The sequence below is a fragment of the Pyxicephalus adspersus genome, chromosome 2 (assembly GCF_032062135.1).
Source record: "Pyxicephalus adspersus chromosome 2, UCB_Pads_2.0, whole genome shotgun sequence".
Taxonomy (NCBI): Eukaryota; Metazoa; Chordata; class Amphibia; order Anura; family Pyxicephalidae; genus Pyxicephalus; species Pyxicephalus adspersus.
In genome coordinates this window covers 124,392,420-124,408,263 of record NC_092859.1, presented here as the reverse complement: position 1 = coordinate 124,408,263, position 15,844 = coordinate 124,392,420, and the positions used below count along the sequence as shown (strand labels likewise).

Sequence of the window (15,844 nt, the reverse complement as noted above, 5' to 3'; positions counted from 1 at the left end):
TCTATCAATGTATGTGGTCTCTATTCATTTTAATGTAAGGATTGTCAACAATGGCAAGTGTGCTTTTCAAGGAAATAACACTAGTTGGCCTTATGGCACGGGAAGGCTGCACAGTAAAAATAATTGGAGCCCCTATTGTTTAGGGAGATATATACTATAACAAAGTTTTATTCAGTAAGCAATATATTACACACAAAGTCCATTAGAACTCAATCCATGGTTTAATGCGGATTAGGTTTAGTAAACCAAGGGAAACCATACTCATGAAAAATTTGTTTAGGTTGAGTTTAGTGCTCCATTTCCAGAGAAGTGACTGAAAAGTAACTACAGTAACTACTTTGTTCATCTTATCATAACCTCAATTTGTGACCATTAGATACATACGGTATTCACATCATATTAGTAGTGTTACCTGTTTACTTTTATCTGTAACAGGGGTAGTCTGCAATACCAGATGGAGACCACAGTTGTTTACCTTAAAAAGAAAAAAAAGATAGACAATTATTTTTATAACATGAATTTAAAGCAAAGTTGAAACTTTGAAGTGTATGAAAACCCCAAAAATGTGTTGATGTCAAACATTTAAAGGTGCCCTGTGTTTTCAGTACCTGATACCCCTTAGCATGGACTACAGAATATTAAGGCCACATTGTTGTAGAGATCTGAGAGTAGAAGCCACTGAACAGTTTAGCAAAAAAGTACTGGGTAGGGCTGTAAACAGAAACCGGATTTCTCTACGAGGACTCTGACTATTATGCATCATTTTGTAATGCAAGGACAAACAGGAATTCATTATCTTCTACAAGAAATGGTCTTACATGTTTACAGGACAGAGAAGATCCTGCAAGCTGCATTTAATTTATTGCCATGCATGGTCATATTTAAGTCTTTTAAAACACACAGCACAGTGGCAGAGGTTAGCTCTCTGGACTTTGCAGCGCTAGGTCCCAGGTTCAAATCCTGGCCAGGGCTCTACCTGCATGGAGTTTGCAGGTTCTCCTCGTGTTTGTGTGGGTTTCCTCCCACATTTCAAAAACATGCAGTTAGGTTAATTGGGTACCCCCAAATTTGACCTTAGAATGTACTAAAGACATATGACAATGGTAGGGCCATTATATTGCGAGCCCCTTCGAGGGATAGCTAGTAACATGACAATAAACTTTGTATAGCCCTGCATAATATGTTGGTACTAGAATAGAATTTTGTAATAATAAAACCACCAGCCTGTGGAAGAAGATGAAAAAAAATGTTTATTATCAGTGCCAGTGGCTTGGATCTTAACTCTCTTATAAAGCTACACAAGCCAAGAAATCAGGAGCATTCAAGATTTCTAGATGTGTCAGAAGCCTTTGTCTCCTTTCAAGAAACCCACCACTAAAGGAAACATGAAGGCTGTCAATCTGAATGTTTTATGTGCCTTGCTGTCATGGTGGCCCTTTTGTTTTAATGCATTGAGCCACTAACCTAGAGAAGCAAGCGGATAAAGGCTCCCAAAGCAATATTCTTTTTCAGTAACAGTTATTCTTGTATTTTTCTAATGACAGATTAACTTTAAAGGCACTGAACAGTACATAAATCCATCAGCCTCTGTCAATGCCATGTACATCAGGACTGTGAGTGGACGTGGCAGCACCATAATCCAGACATACTCTACCGCTTTACACTGTGAATATCACACCAAGAGCCTACCGAGAGGAGGACACCGACACCAGAATCACTTAGCCGTGTGGGACTAATGGAGCCTCACCTCTCTCAGGTAACTTCTCTAAGTAACCACTGACACTAATTAAATCTTTAAATGTCTGTAAAAGAGGTATTTTTCCCACTGACCACCAAAGTATGGAAGCTCTTTTTCTAATGAACTCCAGTGGCCATTTGCCATAAATATACGGGTACATTATCCTGTTAACCAAATAGGCATTCTTCCTACAAAACACTGATGTATCAGGTTTTGTTTTCCCTGATAACCAGTGTAAGGGCATTTCTCCCACTGACCACCAATTTAGACAGATCCTTGTTTCACTTGGATTCAATCTGTGGGGTTCTTCCCAATGATAAATAATGAAAATACGACATACCACTAATGCAAGAGAAACCTTCCGCAAATCACTAACGATGAGAGGGAGATGTCTCCCCTGACCACCAATGTAAGAGGACATTTCTATGCCAGTACCTAAGGGCCATCTCTACAATAGCCATCAATGTGATAGAGAAAATATCCACTGACTACCAATGTAAAGGGGAACATCTTCATTGACCACCATTGTAAAAGAAAACTTTCTACATCTCTCTTGACCACCAATAAAAAACACCACTTCCTCAATGACCACTAGAGTAAAAGAGAACCTCTCCAATGACCACCACTGTCATATGGAACATTCCGATTGACCAGCAATGTATTTTTTATTTGACCACCGATATTAAAGAGAACTTATCCAAAGACCACCAATGTAAAAGGTAATTTCTGCAATGACCACCAATGCAAAGAGGAACAGTTTTCCTGACTAATAACATAAAGGTCGACTTCTTCATTGAACAACGGTGTAAAAAAGTTAAATTTCCCACTATTAGTGTAAAAGAGAACTTCTCCAATGACCACTACAGTAATAAGTTACTTCTGCACTGACTAACATTGTCAAGTTAACTTCTTCACTGACCACCAATGTAAATGGGAATATATTCCCTGACTACCAATATAATAGTGAACTTCCCCACCGACCACCAATCTAATTGGGAATATCTCTATTGACCACCAATGTGAAGAAGAAATTCCCCACTGACCACCAATCTAAAAATATAATTTCTCCACTTATCACCAATATAAAGGGGATCATCTCTCATGAATACCAATATAGAAGGGAACTTCTCCACTGACTAACAGTGTAAAATACAAACTTCCTAACAATGACCGACACTGTTATTGGGAACTTCTCCACTGACCATAAACATAAAAAGGGAACAACTCCACTGACCATCACCCAACAATAGAAAAAAAAAAATACACTTCTCCATTGACCATCAATGTAAGGGGATACGTGATTTCCCACCAGTGTTAAAGGGACACTTCGACACCCAATGCTAAATAAAGGGAACAAACCAGTGCCAACAGTGTAAGAGGGAACTTATCTGCCAATGGTAAAGAAATACTTCTCCAATGGCCTCCAACGTGAGGGGTCAGGCCATTGCACCAATGTTAACGGGACACTTCTCAACTTACCACCAAAGTAAGTGGAAACTTGTTCAACAAACAACCGATTAAAAGCGGACCTAAACTCAACATTTTTACTTTCCATAAAAGGGTGGACAACCCTTTTTATATATATATATATATATAGTAAAAAAATTATTTTTTTTTTGTTGTTTTTAAGAACAACACCCTTTTTTTTGGCTGCCAAGGTCAGGCATGAGCAGAAGGGGCAAAGAGATGCCGATCTCACACATTCTCCTTTACAGCGAGCTACCTCACCCAATCTCGTACCTGTGCAGTACAAGATCGAGTGATGTAGCAAGAACAAATCAAAAGATGGCAAGTAATGGTAATGGTAAGTAATGTTAAAGTGGACACACATATCAATGTCCACCAATGTAAAGAAACATTTTTATAAGAGTGAACTTCTCCACTGTCAACCAAGGTAAAGGGACAAATCTCTTCTCACTAATGTTAAAGGGACACTTCTTACACAAAGAATCAATGTACAGTAAGAGGACAAATCACTGCCCACCATTATTAAAAGGGCACTCTGCTTCTGGCCTCCGATGTAAGGGGACATGGCACTGCTCACCAATGTTAAAAGGTCTGAACTCCACTAACTTCCAATGTAAGGGGACATGTCATTGCCCACCAATGTTAAAGAGTGTTGTAATGAGTAGGGGTGTTATTAGTATGTTACAGGCAGTCCCCGGGTAAAGGATATCTGACATACAAACAACTCCTAGATAAGAACAGGGCTTCCCTGCTGCTCGTGTGCAGGACAAGGCTTGAAGGAGGAGGACTTGCAAGAAGTCTTTTGCTGTTCTGCAAGCTCTTGTAACTATTTAATGACCAAAACAAACTCTGCAGTTTTTTCTTTTTGCATATGGAAGCACAGCTTGCTCCACAAGTTAAAGAGGAACTAAACTCAATATCCCCCAAAACACAAAAAATACACTTACCTTAATCCCGCAGGGCAGTCTAATCCATCTGGAGGTGTCTTTCATCGGATCCCGCATTGTCCCGTGCTTCGGGCAGCGCCATCTTTTCCTCTTCTTTCTGGTTTTTCTTCCTACATCACCCAACCCAAGCGCGAGATTGGGTGACGTAGAATGGGGAAAAAACTTGCCATTTCCACTGTGCATGCATAGGATCAGCAAAATTTTCCCTTTTCACAAAAAGGTTCCCAAGAACCTCCCAGGATACGTGATGTAGATACCCCAGGAGGCTTTGCACTTCTATTTAGGGGGTGGTTCTGCACCCTTTTTTATAAAAAAAAAAAAAAAAGAAACAAGGGAAATTTTACTTTATATTAAAGGGTTATCTACTCTTTTATGTAAAGTGAAAATTTTGAATTTAGGTACGCTTTAATGAATGTCTAGGCTCCATAAAGTAAGTCCATACAGTAACTGACACCATGCTGCCTAATAATATGTTGACAAACATCTGTTCTTATTGCATTTATTTACCTCCCAACCGTTAAGCCCCACTTTTCCGTACTAAAACAAGTTGCACTTATTGTTAACCCCGAACTTTTCTCCCTACATTAAAATCCCCACTTACCTGGTCCCGCTGTGCTCATCCAGCGTCGTGTCCGTGTTCCAGCGTCGTCCTCCAGCGTCGATCTCCCTCTCCAGCGTCGGGTGCCTTCTCCTATACCAGCGGGACCGGTAAGATGCCGGCCGGCGGAACACAAGATGCCGGCCGGCTTCTTACCTGGTCCCGCTGATCATCCAGCGTCGTTCTCGCTCCAGCGCCGGGTGATCTCTAAAACAAGAAGCCGGCCGGCGGAGAAAAAAAAAGCCGGCCGGATTCTCCCTGCGTGCGTGATGACGTCGGCGCGTGTGCGGGAAATTCAAATTGAAACTCATTCAAACATTTTGTATTGGATTGAATACAAAGTCCTGTATCCAATCCAATCCAAAATAATAGAAAATATATTTATGTGGTTTTGTCTATAGGTATGTGACAGACATGTCTATAGGTATGTGACGGACACTAGGGAGGTGTTTTAGAAAAATATATTACTATACAGTATACCGAATTATCGCATTTTCAGTATTTTTAATTTATTTATGTATTCTTGTTTAAGCTGAATTTTGTGTTTTTCCTTTAATTTATTAAAAGTAATTTTTTTTTTTTTTTACATGATTGTGTGTTTCAAACATTTTTTATATTCATTATACCTACTAGACCCCTGTTCGGACATATTTCTGTAAGTTACAGGTCTACAATTTAAAAAAAAATTTCATGAAAAACAGTGTAACGCTTTTGGTACAGAAATCTAGACCTCAGTGTAACGCCCAGGTGGTTAAAATAATATACCTTTTCCGACTTACATACAAATTCAACTTAAGAACACATCTACAGTCCCTATCTCGCATGTAACCCGGGGACTACCGGTATTACCTCAGTATAATATACCCACAAGGTAGACCACACATGATTGTTATAGATGTGTTCCATGGAGTGTGGAAATATTAGGGCTGTGCTAATATGATGTACATGAATAAAATATTAATAAGGGGACAATGCAAAGCACAATGGATGCAGCAGACATTATACAAGCAGGGCTGACAGCAGAAATCCCAGGGTGCAGCAGGTGAATGGGGGGCTCGAGACACACAATACATATCACAACACACACAACACAATACAAATCTTATAAAATGACACAATACACACACAATGCTCACATTGGACACAATCCTCCCTCGGTATTTGCCGGGCAGCATGTCTTCTGTGTATTCGGGGTCACAGGAGGATATTCCAGCTGTGATGACCCCTCCCTGCTGACTGTCACTGGCAGCCTCCCACACAATACAATAGTGCCCCGCACATCCCTGTCACCATAGAAGCCGCCCGCCTGCCTCCCTTTCCAATACTCGGGCCACGCCCCATCACGCCGCGTGCCGGTCTCCATGGGGACGAGAAGGTGACACCGCCCCTAAGCTGCAGAGAAGGGAAATAGTGTGGATTGTCACTTCCGGTTTGTTTTGGTGTATATGGTCTTATACAAGTCATGTCAGTTTGTTACATTGTGGACATAACCATGGTATCGGCAGATTTGGTTGTAGTTGCTGCTCATACACATGTAGATTAACCTGGCTGTCTGAAATGAGGTGGTCTGGTCTTCAGAAAATAAACTGGAGTGATGTACTATAATATACTATATTATAGTGGATTTGGAGGGTCACATGTTATTGTTTGCCATGTCACCCATAAAATATTGGAGGTAACATTTTTCATCACTATCCAGTATTTGTACTGTGGATATCAGCCATTGGTAAATGTTGCCTATACACCATACAATCTGGTCATTATTATTATTAATAATATTAAACCGGATTTATTTAGCTCCAACATGTTATGCAGAGCTGTACATTATTAGGGGTTGCAAATACAGACAGTGACACAGGAGGAGGAGGAGACCCGGGCTAGAAGGGTTTACAATCTTTCAGGTGCTGTACACAATACAATATGATCATACAATCTGTACAGCCACAAATGTTACAATGTGATCATACAATATACAACCACCCATATTATAATACAGTACAATCAATTGTAGATGTAGCAGGATCATTTAAAGAGGAACTATACTCAAAACTCAAAGTTACAAAACCAAAACACACCTTTAATCCCGCAGGACAATCTGATCACTCTGGGGGTGTCCGGCATTGGGTCCTGCGGCATCTCGGCATCCGTCCAAGAGCCGGGGCCGAGGGTGTCGCCATCTTTATCTTCTCTTCTGGGTTATTCATCCTACGTCAACTGACCTAGGCGCGAGATTGAGTGACATAGGATGAAAAAAAAATTTGCCGACCTCACTACGCATGCGTGAGATCGGCAAATTTTTCTCTTTCAGCAAAAAGGCTCCTTCTTTGCATGCCCGAGATGCTCAGGGATGCAATGAAGGAGCGCCCAGGAGCCTCCCGGGATGCCTGACATATGTATCCCAGGAGGCTTTGCTCTCCCATTCATTCTGGACCGCCTAGCCGGCCGAGAAGTAGGGAGCAGTGCTGCACCTTTTTTTTTTGCACCTAAAAAAAAAAACAGAATGTTTACCTTTCATTAAAGGGTTCTCTACCCTTTTATGTAAAGTGAAAATTCTGAGTTTAGGTACGCTTTAAGATGAGGACCTACCTAAACCATCCTTTGTAATGAGTGTTGCATGCTGTGATTTCAGCAAAATTTACATCCAATTTGTGAACAGAAATACCAAAAAAATCTTCAAATATTCTGTAAATGAAAATAAATGTCATGCTGCTGTGACATGGCATCAAACTACAAATCTATACTCACCCAAAACTTTCCATAGGTGATGTTCTAAAATCCTCTGCAGCTCACCAATTCACAGGTAATGGTTAATGACCCCAGATCTATTCCTCCCATTCCAGCGTTGTGCGGTGATGTCTGATCGGTGTTGTACTCATATTGTACATGTATTGCACAGATGTACTGAATATATACCTAATGCAGACCCCACCCAGGCCATTGATGGAGACTTCCAAGGATCCTTGTTCCTCTTTACCCTAAAGATGGTTCTCAATGACATTAGCTGTATGTGCTGGGTCATTGTCCGTTGCAGAATAAATTTGTAGCCAGTCAGACACCTCCTGATAGTATTTGATGATGGATAAATATCTGCTTGTATATCTCAGGACTGAGAACACAATTAATTCTCACCAAACCCCAAATTCTATTTGTAGAAATTGCTGCCCCAGCCTTGCAAGGAAACCTCCACCTTTCTTCACGATTGCCTGCAGGCATTCATCATTTTAATGCTCTCCAGCTTTTCAGCAAACAAACAATTGCTAGAGCCTAATATATATTTACATTTTGACTCATTGGGCAATATTTATTAAAGATACACTTTCATCAGTGAAGCTGGGTGATCCAGCAAACCTGTAATGGATCTGGTCCAGGATTGAAAACATTTTCTAACAAAAAGCAAACGGCTTTTAAGAAAGTCCTTGTTAGGTTTGCCAGATCATCCAGGTTCACTGATAAAAAAAAAAGTATCCTCTCATGCCTCGGAGAGCTTTATTAAATCAGGTAATCATTCCAGAGTTCCTATGTTTTTATGCATACCGGTAGTTGAGTCACTTGGCCTTGTGTCCACATGTGGTTTTTTTGGCTGCAATTCTTTGTGGCTCAGTGGTTAGCACTCTGGCCTTTGCAGTGCTAGGTTCCAGGTTCAAACCTCAGCCAGGAAACTATCTGCATGGAGTTTGCAGGTTCTACCAGTGTCTGCCTGGGTTTCCTCCCACATTCTAAAAACATGCAGTTAGGTTAATTGGCTTCCCCCCAACATTGTCCTTAGGCTGTAATAATGACATATGACTATGGTAGGGACATTAGATTGTGAGCCCCTTTGAGAGACAGCTAGTCGGTGCTATATAAATACTGTATAGTAATAATAATAAAAGACCTAAAGTCTCCAGACATTAGATCGGTGCCAAGGGTTTCTTCCAGTTCTGAGATGATGAATCTGCTTTCCATCTTCTGATTTCTAAGAGAAGTAAGCATGAAGTGTCTTTCTTCTACCACACTAACTTTCCTTGGCTGACCACAGAATCTACAGTCCAGAAATGTTGCCCATTTCTTTGTGTCTTGCAGCAGATGGAGGCTTCTGACATGAGGCTGTAATACTTCTTTAGATAGCAGGGTCCTCTCCTCCTCCAGTGTCACTGTCTGTATTCGTCTGTCATTTGCAACCTCTATTTAATGTACAGCGCTGCGTAATATGTTGGCACTATATAAATACTGTTTATTGTTAATAATAAACACCATAAGGATGATTTGAGATGAGAGTTTCCAGAATTTATTTCTACAGTAATCTGCTCCTCACACTTAGTACAAGAGACGGTGACACCCAAGTCGTGCACCTTGTTACTTCCATAGCTAAAGGTCCCTTTAACATCAAAAACTGATGAGCTGTATCTTTAAAGAGCAATAAAAATGAAGCCCCAGGCGTGAATTTTAGATGTACCAAATTATGTTGTGTTTTCTGAGTCACAAAACGGAACTTTTGAACACAAAACATTCATTTTCTCCTGCAAATAAAATCTCCCCGAACATTCTGTTTTTAAGTTTAGCATGTTTGTCAGCTTGAGTCGTGGAAGGTTGCCTAGACCTTGCCGACTTTATGTAGAACATTGTGTAATGAGTAAGATGAAACAGATGCTCCGAGCTCTAAAATCCTATTTGTTTAGAGATGACAAACCTTGTGTAACATATTCACATCTCCTGTAATAAACTGACGCATACGGTACATGTCCACAGGGGGGGACACAGCTGAGGATAAGGATCCCGAAAAAAATATATATATAAATAACCTCTATTTATAACGTGCCCATTTATTACACATATGACCTGCATACCAGATAAGTAGCCACAATGACAGAGGAGAAGACCCTGCCCAATAGAACTTACAACCAAAGATATACAGTACAGTGCATATACAATTAATCTTTATGGAGTATTCGATCCTAAAATAAAAAAAATGAGATCTAGGCTAAAGATTGTTATTAGCATTAACAGTTTTTGCTCTAGTAACATAGTCTTATCACTAGTTGTACTACCCATGCCAGATGATTCTTGTCTGAGATGAATGGTCATGCTCATCTCTGGCAAAAATCTGATATGTGTACAGCTGTAGCAGATTGATAAATGACCAATCGGGACTAACAATGGGTACTCTTATGAAGGAGAGCACAGCAGGGTGCTTGTGCTCCCCCCTTCATAGAACTAAATGGACGCTATTTGTACAGGAAAACAATCAAACAATCATTTCCATAGACAATTATCTGAAATCCATATGACATCTGTAGGGAGCTTACAGCAGAACTTAACCCTGTGTATCTGTCCCTGTTCCATCAAAGGGCACCACTATCTTCCATCTGCACTTCCTCTTTGCAATCTAAGGTCATCTTGATTGCTAGGGCCACGATGACATAATTTCCATGCAAGCCTGCAGGAGTTCATTTAGTCCCAGCAAGCACAGGGAAAGCCTTGTTAGCTATCCTGGCAAGCAAAGGTGAGCTGCTAATGCTCAGAAGGTTTTAATATTCTTGCTGATAGGGATAATGTCCTATAAAGCCTAACCTTGGGGTAAGAATTTGTCCCCCTGTTGTTTGTCCTACAGGAATTATAGCTTATTTCTGTTAGAAGGAGTCTCCAAAATAGAGCTATGGAAGATACAACTGTAATTTTGGATGGTAGATCAGTCCCAGGATGTGAGGATGCTGCAGCTGAAGAACCTGAATGGACAGTTCTAAATTTTACTTCTTTTGTTACAAATCTAGGACTCAACATTTTCAGAAAGAACTCTAATTTAACCTGGATTTTTTATGTATGTTTTACTAGTGATGGGGATTTGCTGCGTGGTATATTGTTTAAGACCCCTTCCATCTCATTCAAGACTGGATAGAAATTGTCAACACCATAATATTGCTGAAATTACAGGTTCTAACATTATTTCTATTATTTCCTCATACTAAAGTACTCATTTGAAACTCACTGTCCCATTGTTTTCCAGCCACCATATCAAGAAATTGCCACGAGTTAACAGATTCCTTCATATTATAATATTATTATTAGGGCAACATGATGGCTCAGTGGTTAGCACTCTGGTCTTTGCAATGCTAATTCCCAGGTTCAAATCTTGGCCAGGACACTATCTGCATGGAGTTTGCAGGTTCTCCCCGTGTCTGCGTGGGTTTCCTCCCACATTTGAAAAAAAAATGCAGTTAGGTTGTTTGGCTTTCCCTCAAAATTGAAAATTAGACTGTATTAAAGGCATATGACTAATATAAGGACATTAGATTGTGAGCCCCTTTGAGGGACAGCTAGTGACATAACTATGGACTTTGTACAGCACTGTGTGATATGTTGGGGCCATAATAATACTGTAATAATAATAATTAGTATCTATGAAACTTTATTTCTCCTGGCCAGCCCGGTCATGACTATACACAACTTCAGACACTGGGTAGACAGCTTGTCTGATCATTTTGCAGAAGTATATACCCAATCCAATTACTTAGAAATTACTAAATCACTTCTGCTTTTCAAAGGTTGTGTAGTCTTTCCCCGGTACTTTTCAAGTAAATGTGCCAGTTATGGAATTTAATTTAATGTACAATGTGTTTTATTTTACATATTGCATATTATGCTATATAAATCCTGTTTATTATTAATATTGTTATTAATATTAGTATTATGATGATTATTAATATTATTAGTAATAATAGTAATGGGATAAAGTTTAACAGTTCACTGTTCGGAGGTTATGTTGGTACAAATAAACAGATCCAGGTCCCTGGCTGATATAGAAACGTATCACTGAGTGGTAAAATTGTTTGGTACTACTATTTCCCACTTTTTGGCCAAGGTTACTACTTATATAGATCATCTTTAGGGGGCCCTCAAGGAGCCAAATATAGATGCCTGTGGCACTGTATGCTAATTCGATAAATGACGGTCCAGATTTCATGACGGTCCAGAAGTGCTATGTTGACATGTTGGCTATGGTACATGATAATTGCACGGCTATTGTGCAGGTACTCAGTGATTATACCAGCCTGCAATATAGAAATATAGCAAACACATGGATAATAGGGTCTGATAATAATAGGGTTACTCAATACCAAAATGCATACTGCACCCATAAAATCATGGCACGTTACAAAATAATCTATTTGTTATTAACAGCTGCTCACAATTTGTTCATGGTCTTTGGTCACATCCTTGGTAGCTTTACAGGGTGACTTTGAACAACAACACATACAGAGGATACCTTTGCAGGGCTATCTGGAAGGCATTTTATTGCTGGGGTTCTAATTACAGCAAACGAATGTATTTCCCAGAAACTCTGCACATGGTAAGCAAGATTCTAGGAGGCCCAGCACATTCTACTGTTCTACCAGTCCTTACAATATAGTCTTAAAGACCAAGATATTAAAGACCATATTCAAAACATACAATAATGCCAACAAAACCAATGAACTTTGTTTCAGAAATTTAAAGTATCAGTTTCTTGCTTAGCCTTTTGATTGCAAACCTCAAAAATTTGGTAAACCAAAAAAATTTCTTAAAAAGTCCCCCAACAGCTTTTCAAGTTTGGTTTATCAAACACCATTACGGATTTGCATCTGAAGATTTCAAAACTTTCAAGGTCAATACTGGAAAGCTCTTCCCTTCATTATAATTGTATAGTACAGAACATGAAGAGTCACACACCTGAAAAAAGGAACTTGTACAATGCCATAACAGTATCAACAAAACAAAGGAAATAACATAGGTTTACCTGATATGCAAATAGAACATGTACAACTTGATACATGCTGTCTTGTTATGTATAACCGTCCTAAAATTAATTAGAAATACTTTTTAATACGAAGCTGACCAATTTTTATAAACAACAGCAACAAGACCACATTCTCATCACTTCACATTTGCTTCACACCAAGCTTGATATATGTAAAAAAAAAAACACTGGAGAGTTGTTTTTCTTGCCAAATTAACTTTTTAATATATGCTGCAGAAAAAAATGGTGGGGGAATGGGTGTCAACTTGAAAACATAACATGTGCTGACCCCAACATATATGGTCTTTATAGGGGAGGGTGCAAAGAGTTTTGGGTGTCCATATACCATGCTGAACATTCCATTTTCCTGAAATTTGGCAGATGCAGCATCTGTAGCAAACATGCATTCTTCTTTTTTTATTGGCTCTGGAATTGCAGCACAATGGCAGAGAAAGTGGAAAAAGAAAGAAAACATACAGATTTAAGGTTTGGGGGTGGAAATAGTTTAGGGTTCTGCTTGCCATATTAGACCTAACTGTATTCTGCTTGAAATGTTTGTAGTAAAAAAAAAGGCATCTGAACGAATGGTGACAACCTCAAATGTATGAAAATACACACGGTATGTATAAAAGTTTTGTAGCTATTAGTCATTTTTTCATCTTCCTTTTTGATACTTTTTTTACATTGCTACTTTAAATCAAACTTTCCCCCCTAAACATTTTTTTTTCATCAATAAAAAGAACTATTATGGATGATGATGAGTTAAATGTCCTATCTGAATTCAAGATGTTTGCTACACAAAGCCTGTCTTTTCTGCAATAAAGAATCTGCCTGCTCCAAATGTTTTTATTAGCTTTTTAACATTGTATTGAACATTAAACTATTAAATATTTGGGGTCTATTTATATTGCAGTAAATCTGACATTCACTGAAAAATCTCAGATAGAAAATCCTCCCGATTAGTGGTCGCCAATTCAATTAATGGTCACAAGTGGTAAACAGAAAAATGTTGACATTATTATGTTTTAATATTAATAAAACAAAAATAATATTCTAATAAATTCTTATATTCTGAATGACAATTTTCACTTTTATATTGCACTAAATTCATGAACTGTACTAGAGATGGAAAAACAAGGGAGGGGCAGCATGACGTCAGTGTAGCCTAAATTGTATGGGGCAATCGGTTCTGTACACTTCAGTATTGTTTCCACCATTACAACAGTCACCCTGCCCCGTGATTCTAATCTGATAGTTTTATTTGTTTACTTCTCAGATGTTCTTTTAGGTAAGTATGACCTTAACTGTGTATTTTCTTTAACTGTTATATTTATTGGCATCAAATAGATTGATAACTATCATTTCTTGTTTGGTCCTAGATTCAAATGAAATAAACTCATGAGTGAGAAAAAGCAAACTAATATTTTAAATTCCTTTAGTAATACCAAAGATAATGCAACTAATGATAATAGTAACAATAGTAATACTAAACCGTGAGCTGATCAATGAATCAGAGCCTCCACAGTCCTTGTCAGCACCATTAGGAAGATCATTATATTACAAATGTATTTATCTTTTAAAAAATTTAATATTACAGGTCCATGGGATTTAAAATTTTGAATTTAGTGGTCTGTGAGGTCCGAAAGATTGGCGACCGCTGCTCCAGAGCAACTTTCAATGGCAAGTTCCATGAGCAAAAAGCAGCAAAAGGTAAAATCTATCCTGCATAAACTCTTCCCATATGTGCGGTGCACAATAACGGTGACACCCTACAAATCCAAATAACAAAGATAACAACACTTATGGTTCCTTTACTGTATTTCCACACCAACCGCAGTAAGCAAAAAATAGTGGCCAGGCCAGCAGAGGTTGTTTTTGGGCAAGAAAAGAGTATAAGTTTTCTAGCAGGGGTTTTGGGAATGATAGGAAGGCATGTAGCCCAGCAGATGGCACAATAATCCTGTGTAGCTGGCAGCATGAGTGCAATGTGAGGAATGTTAGGCCAGTGATGTGTAATGACGCCTCCATGTACCGCCTTGTCCCTGAGAAGAATCTGCATTAGTAGGAGGGGAAGTCCCATCCTCTGCTTGGAAGGAGGAGGTGATCAGAGCTGTATTCTCAGCAGCAGGAAGGGACTAGAACAGGCTACAGTGAGGCAGTGCCAGTGCCCGCTCTTCGGAGGGTCTGGCAGGCTCTCATTTGACACCTGGGCAGCTCCATCCAACTGGAAGCCAATGTCACAGTGTGGGCCATCAGATGAGCCATTGCTAGTAGCTGGCATCCCATCCTTCAGCATGGAACCAGCAAGCGAGCAGGATTTGGTGGCAGTGCCCGGGGGAAAGGCTGCTGGCAGCTCCTGGGATCTAGGCACACAGGTACAGATCAGGGTGGCGATAGAGGCAGCGGATGACGATGACGGTGTAGACTTCAGGGGTGGCTTGGAAGGAAGCTGCAGCGAGGACGACTACAGCCGCAACGACAAGTACAGGTAATGCCCTGTGCCCTCCTCTATTAGCTGCTTGGCATTGGGTACCAGATTGATGGCCCAGCCAGAAATCTGTACTCAGCACTTCTTCTGTATTTGTTTCAGGCCTGAGATGTTACGTACAAACTGTGCAATGTGTATACAATATATAGCAACAGCCAGATTGTTGCATCAGACTCAGATCACATGCAGATTCTTTATGGGGAAAAGAAGAAAATACTTTGCAAATCTTGTGTGTGCCCAGATTATTATTACACAGTATATATATAGCGCCATCATATTACGCAGAGCTGTACAAAGTCCGTAGCCATATCACTAGTTGTCCCTCAAAGGAGCTCACAATCTAATGTCCCTACCATAGTCACATCTCTAATACAATCTAAGGTCAATTTTTGGGGGAAGACAATAAACCTAACTGCATGTTTTTGGAATGTGGGAGGAAACCGGAGTAGCCGGAGGAAACCCACACAGACACGGGGAGTACCTGCAAACTCCATGCAGATAGTGTCCTGGCTGAGATTTTAAAGGCCAGAGTGCTAACCACTGAGCCTCCGTGCTGCCCTTGCCCCGATGGCAAGAAAATGTTGTGTGATGGGGATGTCAGTAGTGGCATTTCCTGGGCTTTATCTGTTAGTGGTACAGGCAGTTTATTAAGTTATCCCTGAAATACAGAATAGAGTTGAGTCAGATGAAAGCTGTTGCTGGTGATCTGCAGTGTATCCTGGCTTTTCTGAGTCACGATGACAATGTCTGAGGAGCACAACAGTCTGTCAGTGTCTGTGCTGCCTCCTGCAGTGATGCAGGTACCATCTGACAATGCCCTTATAATAACACTGGGTGCTGTGACACTGCCTCT

General features: G+C 39.9%; 2 protein-coding genes across 4 annotated transcripts in view; one reads left to right on the top strand and one right to left on the bottom strand.

The window, feature by feature from the left end:
• Positions 1 to 6,071, bottom strand: part of LRRC49 (leucine rich repeat containing 49) — an 84,643-nt gene extending 78,572 nt beyond the window's left edge. The window contains exons 1-2 of one of the 2 annotated variants that reach the window (XM_072402301.1): positions 5,887 to 6,071; positions 413 to 475 (exon numbers count right to left, since the gene is read on the bottom strand). In XM_072402301.1, coding sequence (XP_072258402.1) covers positions 413 to 475; positions 5,887 to 5,925 — 102 coding nt within the window. In that variant the 5' untranslated portion in view covers positions 5,926 to 6,071. The remainder of the gene's footprint in view (positions 1 to 412; positions 476 to 5,886) is intronic. The other variant, XM_072402302.1, reaches the window with a different exon arrangement.
• Positions 6,072 to 14,584: 8,513 nt separating this feature from the next.
• The window catches only part of LARP6 (La ribonucleoprotein 6, translational regulator), a 22,222-nt gene continuing 20,962 nt past the window's right edge, over positions 14,585 to 15,844 (top strand). Inside the window, exon 1 of one of the 2 annotated variants that reach the window (XM_072402299.1) lies at positions 14,585 to 14,991. In XM_072402299.1, the coding sequence (XP_072258400.1) occupies positions 14,738 to 14,991 (254 nt within the window). In that variant the 5' untranslated portion in view covers positions 14,585 to 14,737. The remainder of the gene's footprint in view (positions 14,992 to 15,844) is intronic. The other variant, XM_072402300.1, reaches the window with a different exon arrangement.